The sequence below is a fragment of the Natrix helvetica genome (genome assembly GCF_964273705.1).
Source record: "Natrix helvetica genome assembly, chromosome: 3".
Lineage (NCBI taxonomy): Eukaryota > Metazoa > Chordata > Lepidosauria > Squamata > Natricidae > Natrix > Natrix helvetica.
Genome location: NC_138549.1, coordinates 9,007,496 through 9,020,912, shown reverse-complemented (window position 1 = coordinate 9,020,912; position 13,417 = coordinate 9,007,496). Strand labels below are relative to the sequence as shown.

The 13,417-nt window shown below is 40.1% G+C and overlaps 1 protein-coding gene across 2 annotated transcripts in view; it reads left to right on the top strand.

Moving 5' to 3' along the window:
* Positions 1-8,965, top strand: part of PCDH9 (protocadherin 9) — an 861,824-nt gene extending 852,859 nt beyond the window's left edge. For both annotated transcript variants that reach the window (XM_081947075.1, XM_081947074.1), the window contains exon 4: positions 7,692-8,965. In XM_081947075.1, the coding sequence (XP_081803201.1) occupies positions 7,692-8,065 (374 nt within the window). In that variant the 3' untranslated portion in view covers positions 8,066-8,965. The remainder of the gene's footprint in view (positions 1-7,691) is intronic.
* Positions 8,966-13,417: the final 4,452 nt, after the last annotated feature.

Here is a 13,417-nt window from a genome sequence, read left to right as displayed (position 1 = left end):
CTATTTTCCAAAGCACCCGAAGGCAGAACCAGAATCAATCGATGGAAGCTAACCAAGGAGAGAAGTAACCGAGAACTGAGGAGAAATTTCCTAATGGTGAGAGCAATCAACCCATGGAATGGTTTACCTCCAGAAGTTGTGAGTGCTCCATCACTGGAAACTTTCAAAAGGATCCAATCATTTATCTGAAATGCTATATGGCCTCCAGCTTGAGCAGGTGGTTGGACTAGAAGACCTCCAACCAACTCCATTGTTCTATGTTTCATATTAATGCTATTTCCTGAAATATACCTGGCTAGTGGGGCACTTGGTCTCTCTCTATGTCAGTCAATCAGTCAGTCAGTCTATCCATCTCTCTCTTTTTCTCTCACTTTTTCTCTCTCTTTCCTCAGCCTGCCTGCCCCTCCCTCCCCCCCCTCTTTCTCTCTCCACACACACACACACACACACACACACACGTGTGTGTGTGTGTGTATATTTCTGAATAGGTAAGCTTTAATCCTTGACAAGTCATTCTGTTTTGGGTCAGCAAGATAGGATTTTGTATTACTGTGTGGGGAAGAAAATGAGAAAACCCAATTAAAAGCAAATTGCTGTTGTCAGCAGAAAAGAAAATAATCAGCACTTAACCTATAGATTAACCTTTGGAAATGTTAACAATATGCTGGAGGTAGTCCTTTATACCAGCTGTTTCTTCCCTCTTTTTCATGAAATACCTGTAGCACTTTGATTATAACAGTGAGGGTAGATTAATAAAGGATCCTTTTTTTGTTCTTTTTCTGCCACTGAAGCTCAGAAATAGAAAGCTTGAAAGTGTAGAGGTGTTTGAAAAATGCAGGGAGCTTCTGGTCCCAACTGCTTGCATATTTTTATGGCATTTTATTTCATTTATGTTAATCTAGACCCAGTGTGTACTCAGGGGTTATGATAGCAGAATCAAATAAATGAGGAGGAAGGAAAAATGACAACATTTAAAACTCCAGAGGCATAACAGCATTCAATAAACTGCTTCTTTAATATAAACTTCTTCAAAATCTGTGACATTCAAGGTGGAATCTTGTTCTTGCTTCTCTGAAAGTAACTGCAGCTGAAGTCAGGGTTGCATAAGACTGTATTTCTAGTTCTTGGCAGTTAAGAAAACATACCGTGTAATGGTATGATACACTGGTTTAACAGCCGCAGACAGGAAGACACTACAAAGAGGGATTACCGTATTTTTTGCAGTATAAGGCACACATCCCCCCCTAAAGTAAGGTGAAAATTTGGGTGCATCTTATACACCAAATGTAGCCCCACCTACCCACAAAGTCCCACCCTTTGGCCTCGGCCTCCCAGCAATTCCCCTCCTTGCAGCAAACAACGAACAGCCTGTTTCAGCTTCAGCATAGCCCCGATTAGCCCAAGCAGCTGATTGTCAGTTAGATTGGCCTCCTGACCATCAGCTGTTTCAGGCTGCAGGGATTGCCATTGCCTATTGCTGCCTCTGCGCACCTCATTTTCGGCCTATGCATCCCATTTTTGGCCTCTGTGCACCCCATTTTCTGCCTCTGTGTTTGCCCCAAATGTTTGCCCCATTTTTCACCCATTGCAATCCCCACCGACTTGAACGGGTGGAAAATGGGGCGCACATAGGCAGAAAACGGTTGTTGGGGCTGATACACAGCTTCAAAAACACAGCTGATTGTCCCAGGGAGCTCTAGTGAGTACAGCAGGCCAAGCCCGGAAGCGGTCAGGCAAGACAGCAGCTGTTCCAGGTTGTCATTTTGACCTCTGTGCCTCACATTTTTCAGCTTCCAAATTCTCTGGTCATCAGAGCACATTGCTGCCAATCGCCATCCGAAAACATGACACACAGAGGTAAAAAAACGGGCATGCACAGGCCTAAAACGTGATGTGCAGAGGCTGAAAACACGATGTGTGCAGGAGGCAATGAGCGGCGATGTGCTCTGACGATCCCCACAGCCTTGAACAGGTCTCAAACAGAGCATTTAGAAGCTGAAAACATGAGGTGCAGAGGCCAAAAATGCAAGCCACGGAGGGGGCGATGGTCTGGGGCAATATCTGCAACCTGGAACAGGTCTAAAATGCGATATGCGGAGGCCGAAGGGTGGGGACTGGCAAGTGGGCAGGGCTACATTTGGTGTATAAGACGCACCCAAATTTTCACCCTCTTTTAGGGAGGGAGAAGTGTGTCTTATACTCCAAAAAAATACGGTAATTGGATTTTTGCTGCTCAGGTATAAATACAAATATAAATACAATAGCAGAGTTTGGAAGGGACCTTGGAGGTCTTCTAGTCCAACCCCCTGCCTAGGCAGGAAACCCTATACCATTTCAGACAGATGGCTATCCAATATCTTCTTAAAGACTTTCAGTGTTGGGGCATTCATAACTTCTGCAGGCAAGCTGTTCCACTGATTAATTTATTTATTTATTTATTTATTTCTTAGATTTTTAAACCGCCCCCTCTCCCAAAAAGGGACTCGGGGCGGTGTACAGTCAGTGCATAAAATACAGACATAACAATAAAATACATTTAAAATACATTAGAGGGGGAGATAGACTGTACAAGAAATAAATACCTAAAAACATCCCAATTAAAACCCCAAACCCAATTAAAATAAATCCCCGGGAGGTAAAACTAAGAAAGTGCCAAGCCAGCTGATTGAAATAGGTGAGTCTTTAACTTTTGACGGAAGGAACGGAGGTCAGTGGTAGTTCGAATGTCTGGGGGGAGGTCATTCCAGAGGGTTGGGCCCATCACAGAGAAGGACCTACTCCTAGGTGTCGCCCGCTGGCATTGCCTAGCGGACGGCACCAGGAGGAGCCCCTCCCTGTGTGAGCGGATAGGTCGCAGGGACGAGTGTGGTAGGATGCGATCCTGCAGATAACTAGGTCCTGTGCCATGGAGCGCTTTAAAGATGGTGATCAATACCTTGAAACGCACCCGGAAGGGCACAGGTAGCCAGTGCAGCTCGCGCAGGAGAGGTGTTACGTGGGAGTAACGAGTACTCCCCATAATAACCCGCGCGGCTGCGTTCTGAACTAGCTGCAGTCTCCGGATGCGTCCCAAGGGAAGCCCCATGTAATTGTTCTAACTATCAGGAAATTTCTCCTTAGTTCTAAGTTGCTTCTCTCCTTGATTAGTTTCCACCCATTGCTTCTTGTTCTACCCTCAGGTGCCTTGGAAAATAGTTTGACTCCCTCTTCTTTGTGGCAACCCCTGAGATATTGGAAGACTGCTACCATGTCTCCCCTAGTCCTTCTTTCTATTAAATTAGACATACCCAGTTCCTGCAACCGTTCCTCATATGTTTTAGTCTCCAGTCCCCTAATCATCTTTGTTGCTCTTCTCTGCACTCTTTCTAGAGTCTCCACATTTTTTTTTACATCGTGGCAACCAGAACTGAATGCAAATATTCCAAGTGTGGCCTCACCAAGGCATTATAAAGCGGCATCAACACTTCACGTGATCTTGATTCTATCCCTCTGTTGATGCAGCCTAGAACTGTGTTGGCTTTTTTGGCAGCTGCTGCACACGGCTGGCTCATATTTAAATGGTTGTCCACTAGGACTCCAAGATCCCTCTCACAGTTACTACTGTTGAGCAAGGTACCACCTATACTGTACCTGTGCATTCCGTTTTTGTTGCCTAAATGTAGAACCTTATTCTTTTCACCATTGACAGTCCTAATACCATGTGTGACTCTTCAAGGAGAGGTTGAATGACTGTTTATGTGTTTGTTGAGCTGGGAATAAAATGTACAGACTCTTGGGATACCTAAACTCATTAGCTTGACAATAAAGTTTTTTTTCCCCCTTTTAATGTGCTATGGTTTGTTTACATGACAAACATTGGAAAACAGGAAGAAAAATAATAATTAGGTATGTTATTTATAAAAAAAATGTAAAAATAAATGCACAAGTGCAACCCTAAACATTATTTTATTTGTCCCCCAAATAGTGAACCCTATGTTTTAAAGATGAAAAATGGCAGTGGGGTAGAAGGGTTAATTGGATAGTGTGAAGTTTTGCAAATGTTACCTTGGTTTTAATTTTATTATTATTATTATCATCATTTGTAGCACAGTCAGACAGATGTTCAGGCTCCATTATTACTATTTGCATTGTCTCTTAAATGCAACCCTCCTGGTGATTTGTTAATTTGGGAGCTTCCAATAAATCATTAATTTCCAAGGAACTTCTTTTTAAGCAAAGAGCAATTGGTTATCTGTAGATAAGATAAAGAAAACAGTCTTTAGCAGATCAAAAAACGGACAAACAATCTCAATACACCATGATACATATACTCACTGCAGCCACGATTGCCTTCGCACAAAATTGGAAAAAAATGAATACACCCTCAGATGAAACTACAATCAGGAAAATACTTGAATGCGCAGAAATGGACAAAATGACAATAGAGCTAAAAGAAAGAGAAGAATCGGACTTCTATAATGTATGGAATAAAATATACAAGTGGCTAGAAATCAGAAGCCAAAACAGGAAATAGAGAATACAAATAGATGGAGATACAAATAATGAATATTACTATAAGTTTTTATATTAAGCTTGTTACATCATAGGACAAGGTAACAGGAAGGCAATGCAGAAGGAAGAATTATAAAAGCTAGGCAGGAAAGCCGATATTGAAAGCTGTAAAATTACTCTATATTGTTATGTATGTTCCGTGTTTTGTTTTATTGTGTTTTTCTTCCTTGTTGTGTCTTTTTTATTGTTTTTAAAGATTAAAACATTCAATAAAAATTAATTTAAAAAAAAGATAAAGAAAAAAGTCTTTCCCCCACTTTTTACGACCCTATAATCCCTGGCTTCAGGATGAGGTCAGGGTGACTTAATGAAGCTGAGCATTTACTGGAGGGGTGCCCTTCCTGATACCTACATGGAGTTCAGAGCAGATATTTTCTCTTTGCTTCCTGATAGAAAAAAGCCTGTTGCTGCCTAGGATTGAACTCTCAACTTTCTGAGTGAGCGGTGAGCATCTTCACTTCTAGGCCACTGTGTCACTTATATAAAGAAAGCAACTTACTTCAGAGAAAATAGGAAAGTTAAGAATTTTGCAGGGAGGGAGAGATTGTGCTAATCATTTCCATTTAAAGCAATCATATATTCAGACTCTCATGAGAAATTGTTGGTAGGAGTGGGAAATGGAAGGCTAAGTCACTTGAGATGAATGCATTTCACTTCCCCGTCATATCTTCCCTGGTTAAATCAATAACTCATCTGCAGTTTCACTCCATTGAGAAATATGCAGAGAAAGAGCACAAAGTTTGTGCTTGTGGAAACAGGCCAAGAGTCATTATCCGAATTCTGGGCTAGGCTAGTATTTCCACTAGAGTTTCTGTGAAAGTGCACAAAGAATTTTGCTTTATATTCCTACTAAAGTGGCTGCAGCTTTGATTTTGAGACACTGAGAAAAAAAGAAGATAATTAACTTCCCTTGTCTGACCAGTGCAATTTTTCTCAAATTAATTCTTCCTACTTGCACATTATTCTTCTGACAATTCCTATACAGTAAAATGATGCAATCATATTCCAGACAGTTCTCTGGGATTGTTGTTGTTTTTCAGTGTGAACGTTCCCTTCTTTCTCCAGACTGGAGAAATCATTCGAGGTCAACCCTTCTGCAGTCTGGACTGCTTCCTCTTCAGGAATATGTAATATACAGAAGGATCTTGATAGACTAGAACATTGGGTGCTATCTAATGAAATGGAATACAATGGTGAAAAAAGTAAAGTTCTACGTTTAGGCAAGAAGAACAAAATGCACAGGTACAGTATAGGTGGTACTTTCCTCAATAGTAGTAACTGTGAGAGGGATCTTGGAGTCCTAGTGGACAACCATTTAAATAGGAGCCAGCAGTGTGCAGCAGCTGCTAAAAAAATCAACACAGTTCTAGGCTGCACAAACCTGAATCAAGATCATGTGAAGTGTTAATACCACTTTATAAGGCCTTGGTAAGGCCACACTTGGAAGACTGGATCCAGTTTTGGTCGCCACAATGTAAAAAAAAAGATGTGGAGACTCTAGAAAGAGTGCAGAGAAGAGCAACAAAGATGATTAGGGGACGGGAGACTAAAACATATGAAGAACGGTTGCAGGAACTGGGTATGTTTAGTTTAAGAGAAAGAAGGACTAGGGGAGACAAGATAGCAGTGTTCCAATATCTCAGGGGTTGCCACAAAGAAGAGGGAGTCAAACTATTCTTCAAAGCACCTTAGGATAGAACAAGAAGCAATGGGTGGAAACTAATCAAGGAGAGAAGCAACTTAGAACTAAGGAGAAATTTCCTGACAGTGAGAACAATTAATTAATGGAACAACTTGCCTCCAGAAATTGTGAATGCTCCAACACTGGAAGTTTTAAAGAAGAGATTGGATAACCATTTGTCTGAAGGGGTGTAGGGTTTCCTGCCTAAACAGGGGGTTGGACTAGAAGACCTCCAAGGTCCCTTCCATCTCTGATATTCTTTTCTATTATCATATACTTCTGTAAATAGATAAATCAGCCCCTTTTAGAGGAAAAAAATGAATGAACAATCTGTGAGAACTTCTCTCTGCTTTGCACATCTTAAGCAAAGCAAGTTTATTCAAAAATAGGGATTTTGCACAGCGTTGTAGCAGAAAGCCTGTATTTGGGCCATCAGGTCCAACACACACACACACACGCACACACACACAAATATATGGTGCAAACATTAGTGCATCTCTGGAAGAAGCCTCTGTTTGAATATAATCACCAGTAGAGTTCGCGATCTCCCTTGGTAATTGGCTCCATTAGTGTGTTGCTTTTAGCATCAGGAATTGTTTTCTTACCATTCATCCAAAAATCAGTCAGGATTTCTGAGTAAAGTGTGCTTGAGAGAAGACATGGCTTTTTACAACAGGAAACATTGAAGATTGTTCCTCTTTTGTTACCCATTCTTTGCTTTTCTTTCCCTTTTTAATGTACGGATGAACCATTGAATTATTGTTGTTGTTATCATTACTTATTCATTAAACATGAAACTCAGTCAACTGGACATTCAAAATTTCATCACAACTACCATTGACTGTTGCTAATGGTTGATATGGGTTTCTGCCAGAGTCCTAGGTATCAACCAAGTACCTTCTTAAAATATACAATGTTCTGAGCAGTACAGGTTTTTGCACTTCCGCTGGTGTTACTGCAGGAGCTGCAATTTGTGGATGTATCTTATAAAATTCTTATTACTCTTATTATTGCAGGAGACTACAATTTCTTGAAGTGTTTTGTAAAATTCTTGGACATGGTGACAAGTGCCCCAATGACACTGGGTATCACCGTTACATGTTTCATCCATAACAGTGTAGTTTTGATGGTCAGGTTGCAATATTTCATATTTTTTTCCAGTTCTTTTTCTTTGACTTTGGCGTCTCCTGGTACTGCAATATCAATAAATAGTATGCTTCAGTTTTTAACAACTGTGATATCTGGCATGTTGTGTTCCAAATTATAATCCACCTGTATTCGAAAGCCCCACTCTTAGTATTATTGTTATTGTTATAAATCATCATTATCATTGCCCTGCTTTGATTCTGTTGGTGTGTCTAAATGTGACGTTGTTTGAAATTCTAACTACTTTCTTTCTTCCTTTTTTTCCCTACTCTCATTCCTTCTCTCCCCTTGCCTCGCCCACACCTCTTTGTAGATGGACCTCTTGGCCCCCGAGGACTGGCCGAAGCTACAGAAATGTGTACCCAAGAATGTCTTGTGCTGGGCCATTCAGACAACTGTTGGATGCCCCCTACCTTGGGTTCATACCCCCAGCCCAAATCTCCACTCTCCACCTTTGCACCTCAGAAGGAATGGGTGAAGAAAGACAAACTGGTGAATGGACATACATTGACCAGGACCTGGAAAGAAGATAGCAACAGAAACCAGTTCAGTGACCGGAAGCAATTTGGCTCCGGGGAAGGGCATTTCACCCCTGGCAATCACATGACAGACATTCCTTTGGCCAACTTGAAGTCCTATAAACATGCAACAGGAGCTGTGGAGAGTCCAAAGGAAAACCAGCTATAAGGAATGGTTTCTTTGGAGCAGGGACTTTAGCCTAGTTAGACTTGCTAATACTGTGTGTGTGTGTGTCAGAGCTTTATGTACTGGGTAGACCTCTAGAATTATGCATCACATAGCTGAGATATGCATAACTGTGGGATAGCTCCATTGAACAACAATGCAACGGCATTTCTACTAGTTGTGTGTTTTTTTGTTACATAGACATAATCAAACTCTTACAGAGATCCTCTCCAGTTGGCAAATATCCTGGTTTTTTTTTCTTTCTTTTTTTTTTCAATTTATTGGGGATAATGGGGTGGGGCTGTTAATTAGCTTTTTTTAAAAAAAGATATTTTTTATTTTTACCCTGGACTGCTGCTGTAAACAGTAGAAAAAGTATATTGGAAGAATGAGAGAAAAAGAAAATATGGTATGTATGTCTGTGTGAGTGAGTGAGTGAGAGAAACAGAGAGAAAGAAAGAGAGAGAAATGAATTGCAATTCTTAGAAAGTATATCCAATTAGAAAATTGTGTTATTGTCACCATTGAACCTGTGCTGGGACTGCTATACTTGACATCTTTACTGAAACAAAACAACTAAAACTGCAAACATTAAACCTACTGTGCTATTAACAACGTTAGTGGACACTTGTTAAGTCAATCAGTGTTCAAGTACTTGTAAATAGAACAAATTATTACTAATAACTTTTGTGTACTTATAACGTTCACCTAAAAATACTGTAGCATAATTCTGTGTTTCACGGTTACTTTTTAATTTTTGTCCCCTACTTTATTTCATTCCTTCCTTTTCTTTAAAAGAAAAGAAAATGTTTGTTTTGGTGATGGTGTTTCGTGTGAAATAATCTGTCTGACACACCATATTCCAAGGAACTCAAAACACTTGTGTTAAATAAACAAAATAAAACAGAGCAAATAAAGGGATTGGGTGGGTGGGAGTTTTGATTTCACCTTTTTTTTTCTAATTAAAAAAAGAAAACTCCATTTGCTAGTTCTAAACTATAAATACACTTGAAACAAGGGCTTTGAGATTTCAGCCACAATTATTATGATTTTTTTTCTCCTTACTATTCCTGATTTGGAATCGAAAAGGAACAACGGGGGCCATCAATTATGATGGCAGCTGGATGGGTTGACTTTGACAGCAAAGTTGCAGGGTGTTGGTTGCGTACTCACACTGATGTTGATCAAAATCAATGGAGGGTTATTTGCTATGGACACAGTCTATTAAGAAGGTTGGCTGCGTGAGTCCCAGTGAAATTAAGGAAAGGTACTCCAGAACCCATGTGTCTTCATGGGGCATGGGCAGTCAAATTTCCAAGGTAATTGTGCCATGCAGCACCAATCTCTAGCAGTTGCTTTCTTTACACTTGAGTGAAATGTGATTTTTTTAAAAAAAACTTCGGACAGTTCCTATTGCTGAAATGGCACCAATTGTGTTGATCATCATCGGCCTTGATGTTGTAGTAACACAAGTGTTTTTAGATCATAGCCACAAAAATATTTAATGTGTTGTGCCTTCATAATGTAACCAAGCATTCTCCTGGTAGGCTAGTTGGGGGGAAAAATGAAAGAGCTAAGTCTCTACTTCTTGCTGTTTAACTGTTTGTTCTCATCGTTGGTCAATGCCTGGCAAATAACCAGTTTCACCGTCACTTGAAAAAGAACCAACAAAGTGACTCTAATGTAATAAGATCTCAGTTGCATGTCTAACAAATCCTAATCAACAATCTTAGGCTTTTTGTTTTCTTAAGGCATGACAAAAAAAAATTAAACAAATAGCATGCAACATAGGGGAGAAATCGTCCTTAGAGGGAAAGTAAAAGTAAAAATTATCTTGTGCCACAGTTAAACATTAGTCTTCAAATAAACTCAGACAATAAAAGTTGAAAATATCAGTGGTTAATTTATTTTCACCAACAACAGCAATGTCAAAAAAAAATTAAAACTAACTGAAGTTGTGTTGTATATAGCAGTTCTTATTTTATTTCCTCCACAGTATAAGAGCATATAATGGGCTAGGGGTGCATTGCTTATTACGGTACTTACGTCCGTTTGTGAGGGGTGTTTGATGACTTTGACTGAATAAATATCTAAACAGTTTTCCTTGTTACTGCTTTGCCAGTTCAACGTTATTTACAGTTATTCAGCTCTTGCAATAAATGTTCTGAATTCCTGATTGTCTTGTGGGAGTTTTTAGCCTCATGAACTCAGCGATGGGGGAAAGAAATAATAACAAAAAAAGTAATATTCTCACTATTGTTGACTGTCCCTTCCCTTCCCCTGAATCTCTCCCACTTCCTTGTAGGAAATGACCAGGCTGAGCCAAAAGGAGGGGTCAAACACATCATAAGTCATGAGTCCTTGCATGCTTGCAAGATCTAAGTCCAGCCCACCTTGTATGCCTTTCTTATCTCCTGCTCATTTCTCTTGACCATTAGTTGGTCAGATTCTTAAACTTACAATAAATCTTTATACTCATTTGAACTGCCTGAATCGCCTGATTTCCCTGGCATTTGATACAGCCTCCCCCTTTCACCCCCACTGGCATAGCCAGTTGAAATTGGCAAAGATTGAGAATATTGAAGTCTCTGGAAAAAGGTTAGGATAATGTAGTTGTCATAACCCTATGAGTGACAGCAGACTTTAAAAGCAGAATAAAAAGCAAGACATCAGACATGGACTGAGTCTAAATCCACCTTTGACAGTGGACAGTGAGTAATTTTAAGGCCAATTGATTAACATCTCCTGGTCTTTATCATAATACCTAGAGTATCAGGACAACCTAGGATATGAGTGCTGCTAATGGTGATATTCCAACCTTCAATTTTACAATTTCCTTCCAAAAATCCAAAGAAACATTGCTAGCCAAACAAGGATATGATTAAAATTTAACAGTACATACGAGGTACAAAATAGTTCCAGTTGAGTTTAAGTTTAGTTCCAAGTAACTTAATCCCAGACAAAGATAATAGATATAATAGTTAAGCATTCCAAGAATATTATGGTGATGCAGAGAGTTTTAGTTATGCTTCAATTTGAGAAATAATAATAATAATAATAATAATAATAATAATAATAATAATAATAACAACAACAACAACAACATTACTACTACTACTACTATTACTATTACTATTACTATTACTATTACTATTACTATTACTATTACTATTATTTTATCAAGTGAAATTTTATGTCCAAAGAGAGACATAATTACTTGAGAGAGTGGATTTCTTAAAGACATGGCATTCTTACTGACTTTTTAATGAAGAGAAGAATGATGCTGGAGTCAATAGGTAAAGATAAAGGTTCCCCTCACACATATGTGCTAGTCGTTCCCGACTCTAGGGGGTGGTGCTTATCTCCGTTTGAAAGCCGAAGAGCCAGCGCTGTCCGATGATGTCTCCGTGGTCATGTGGCCGGCATGACAAAACACTGAAGGTGCACGGAGCACTGTTACCTTCCCACTGTTACAACATAAAAACATTAAAATCACCTTTGGTGGTTTCTATTTTTCTGATTAATTGTTCTCACTGTCAGGAAATTTCTCCTTAGTTCCAGGTTGCTTCTCTCCTTGATTAGTTTCCACCCATTGCTTCTTGTTCTACACTCAGGTGCTTTGGAGAACAGCTTAACTCCCTCTTATTTGTGGCAACCCCAGAGATATTGGAACACTGCTATCATGCCTCTCCTACTCCTTCTTTTTATTAAACTAGACATACCCAGTTCCTGCTTTTTGTCCTGCCCTATAAAAAACCAAAAGACCAGGAAAGGAAGCTCCCCTACAAGCTAGCTTTCTACGTACAGTCAGTGTTTGAAGAGCATATGGTAGGTCACCCCATTTAGTGAAGCAAACTTTTCTGTGTGTTCTTTGAATGTCATCAGTATGTATATACGATATGTTCCTTTCAGTGCATATGTCACTCCGGGGGAACTAGAAACAATATTGTGTCACACCAGTCAATGAATAATGCGGATTTAAAGAGGAAAAGGCTATTTTCTTCTTGAAATGAAATCCATAACTTTTTTCCGTGAAAAGTTTGTTGTTTGTGGTCCCTCCTGACCCTTGCACATCTTAACATTGCTTCGGCAAGCATTTGGGTTCATTAAGAGAAAAAGAAAAAGACCAGCTGTAATTGGGGAGTGAGCCAAGAGCCACATCTAAATCCAATTAAAGGCCTCAAGAGCTTTCCAGCGACTTCAATGGAATCTTAGGTTGGTTTTGGTTTAGATCCAGATATCGCCCTTTTGCTTCTATCCAATGAGTTGACACAGTTCCTTTGACACCCAAACACTTCTGGGCAAATCCTGTATATCTCTCAATAAGCCTTTGGTTTCCACCCTGACAGGAATTAAACCATGTGGAATGGAAGGACTCTTTTTTTTCCTCCCGTTTGCAAAGCCAAGCCATGCAGATCAGCCCGAGGGACTCTTTCAGGGGCATCAAATCACATGAACCAGAGCCAGGCATTAAGGCGTGATTAACAGCGAAGCCCCCTTGGAGCCACAATTCCTGTCATTTTCAGAAGCCTGGCCTGGGTAGGAAAAAAAAACAAAACACTGGAGTTTCCCCCTTGCTGCTGTTCGGATGAAAACATACAGAAAAGTCTGCAGAAGCTCAGGAGCACGTCAAGGCTAACAGGAGATCATGGGGGCTGCATCTTATGAAAAGTATAATAAGTGAAAGCAATGTTTAAAATGTAAAGAAAAGGTCTCATTTAGTTTGAAAGTATTGTGTTAATGCTCAAGGATTCTGACTTGACATGATGGCATTCTTCTAGAATGACTTTCTTTCTCAGTGACATAATCACAATGTAGTTGAATGATAACATATATGTTCCTTTACCAAATATATCCTGCAGCTCCTTTTTCTTCCTCTTCTTCTTCTTCTTCTTCTTCTTCTTCTTCTTCTTCTTCTTCTTCTTCTTCTTCTTCTTCTTCTTCTTCTTCTTCTTCTTCTTCTTCTTCCTCTTCCTCTTCCTCCTCCTCCTCCTCCTCCTCTTCTCCTCCTCCTCCTCCTCCTCCTCCTCCTCTCCTCCTCCTCCTCCTCCTCCTCCTCCTCCTCCTTCACCACCTCCCCCTCCTCTTCCTCCTCCTCCTTCTCCTTCTCCTTCACCTCCTCCTCCTCCTCCTCCTCCTCCTCCTCCTCCTCCTCCTCCTCCTCCTCCTCCTCCTCCTCCTCCTCCTTCTCCTCCTCCTCCTCCTCCTCTCCCTTTGTTTAATTAAATAAAGCAATCAATCAGAATTAGAAGTGGAAACACTCCATGGGTGACAGTAATAACACTTTCTGTGTGACATGTTAACATACATTAGCATGTGTGTATGTTAGCATTAGAAAAAGAAAATAAGGTGCAT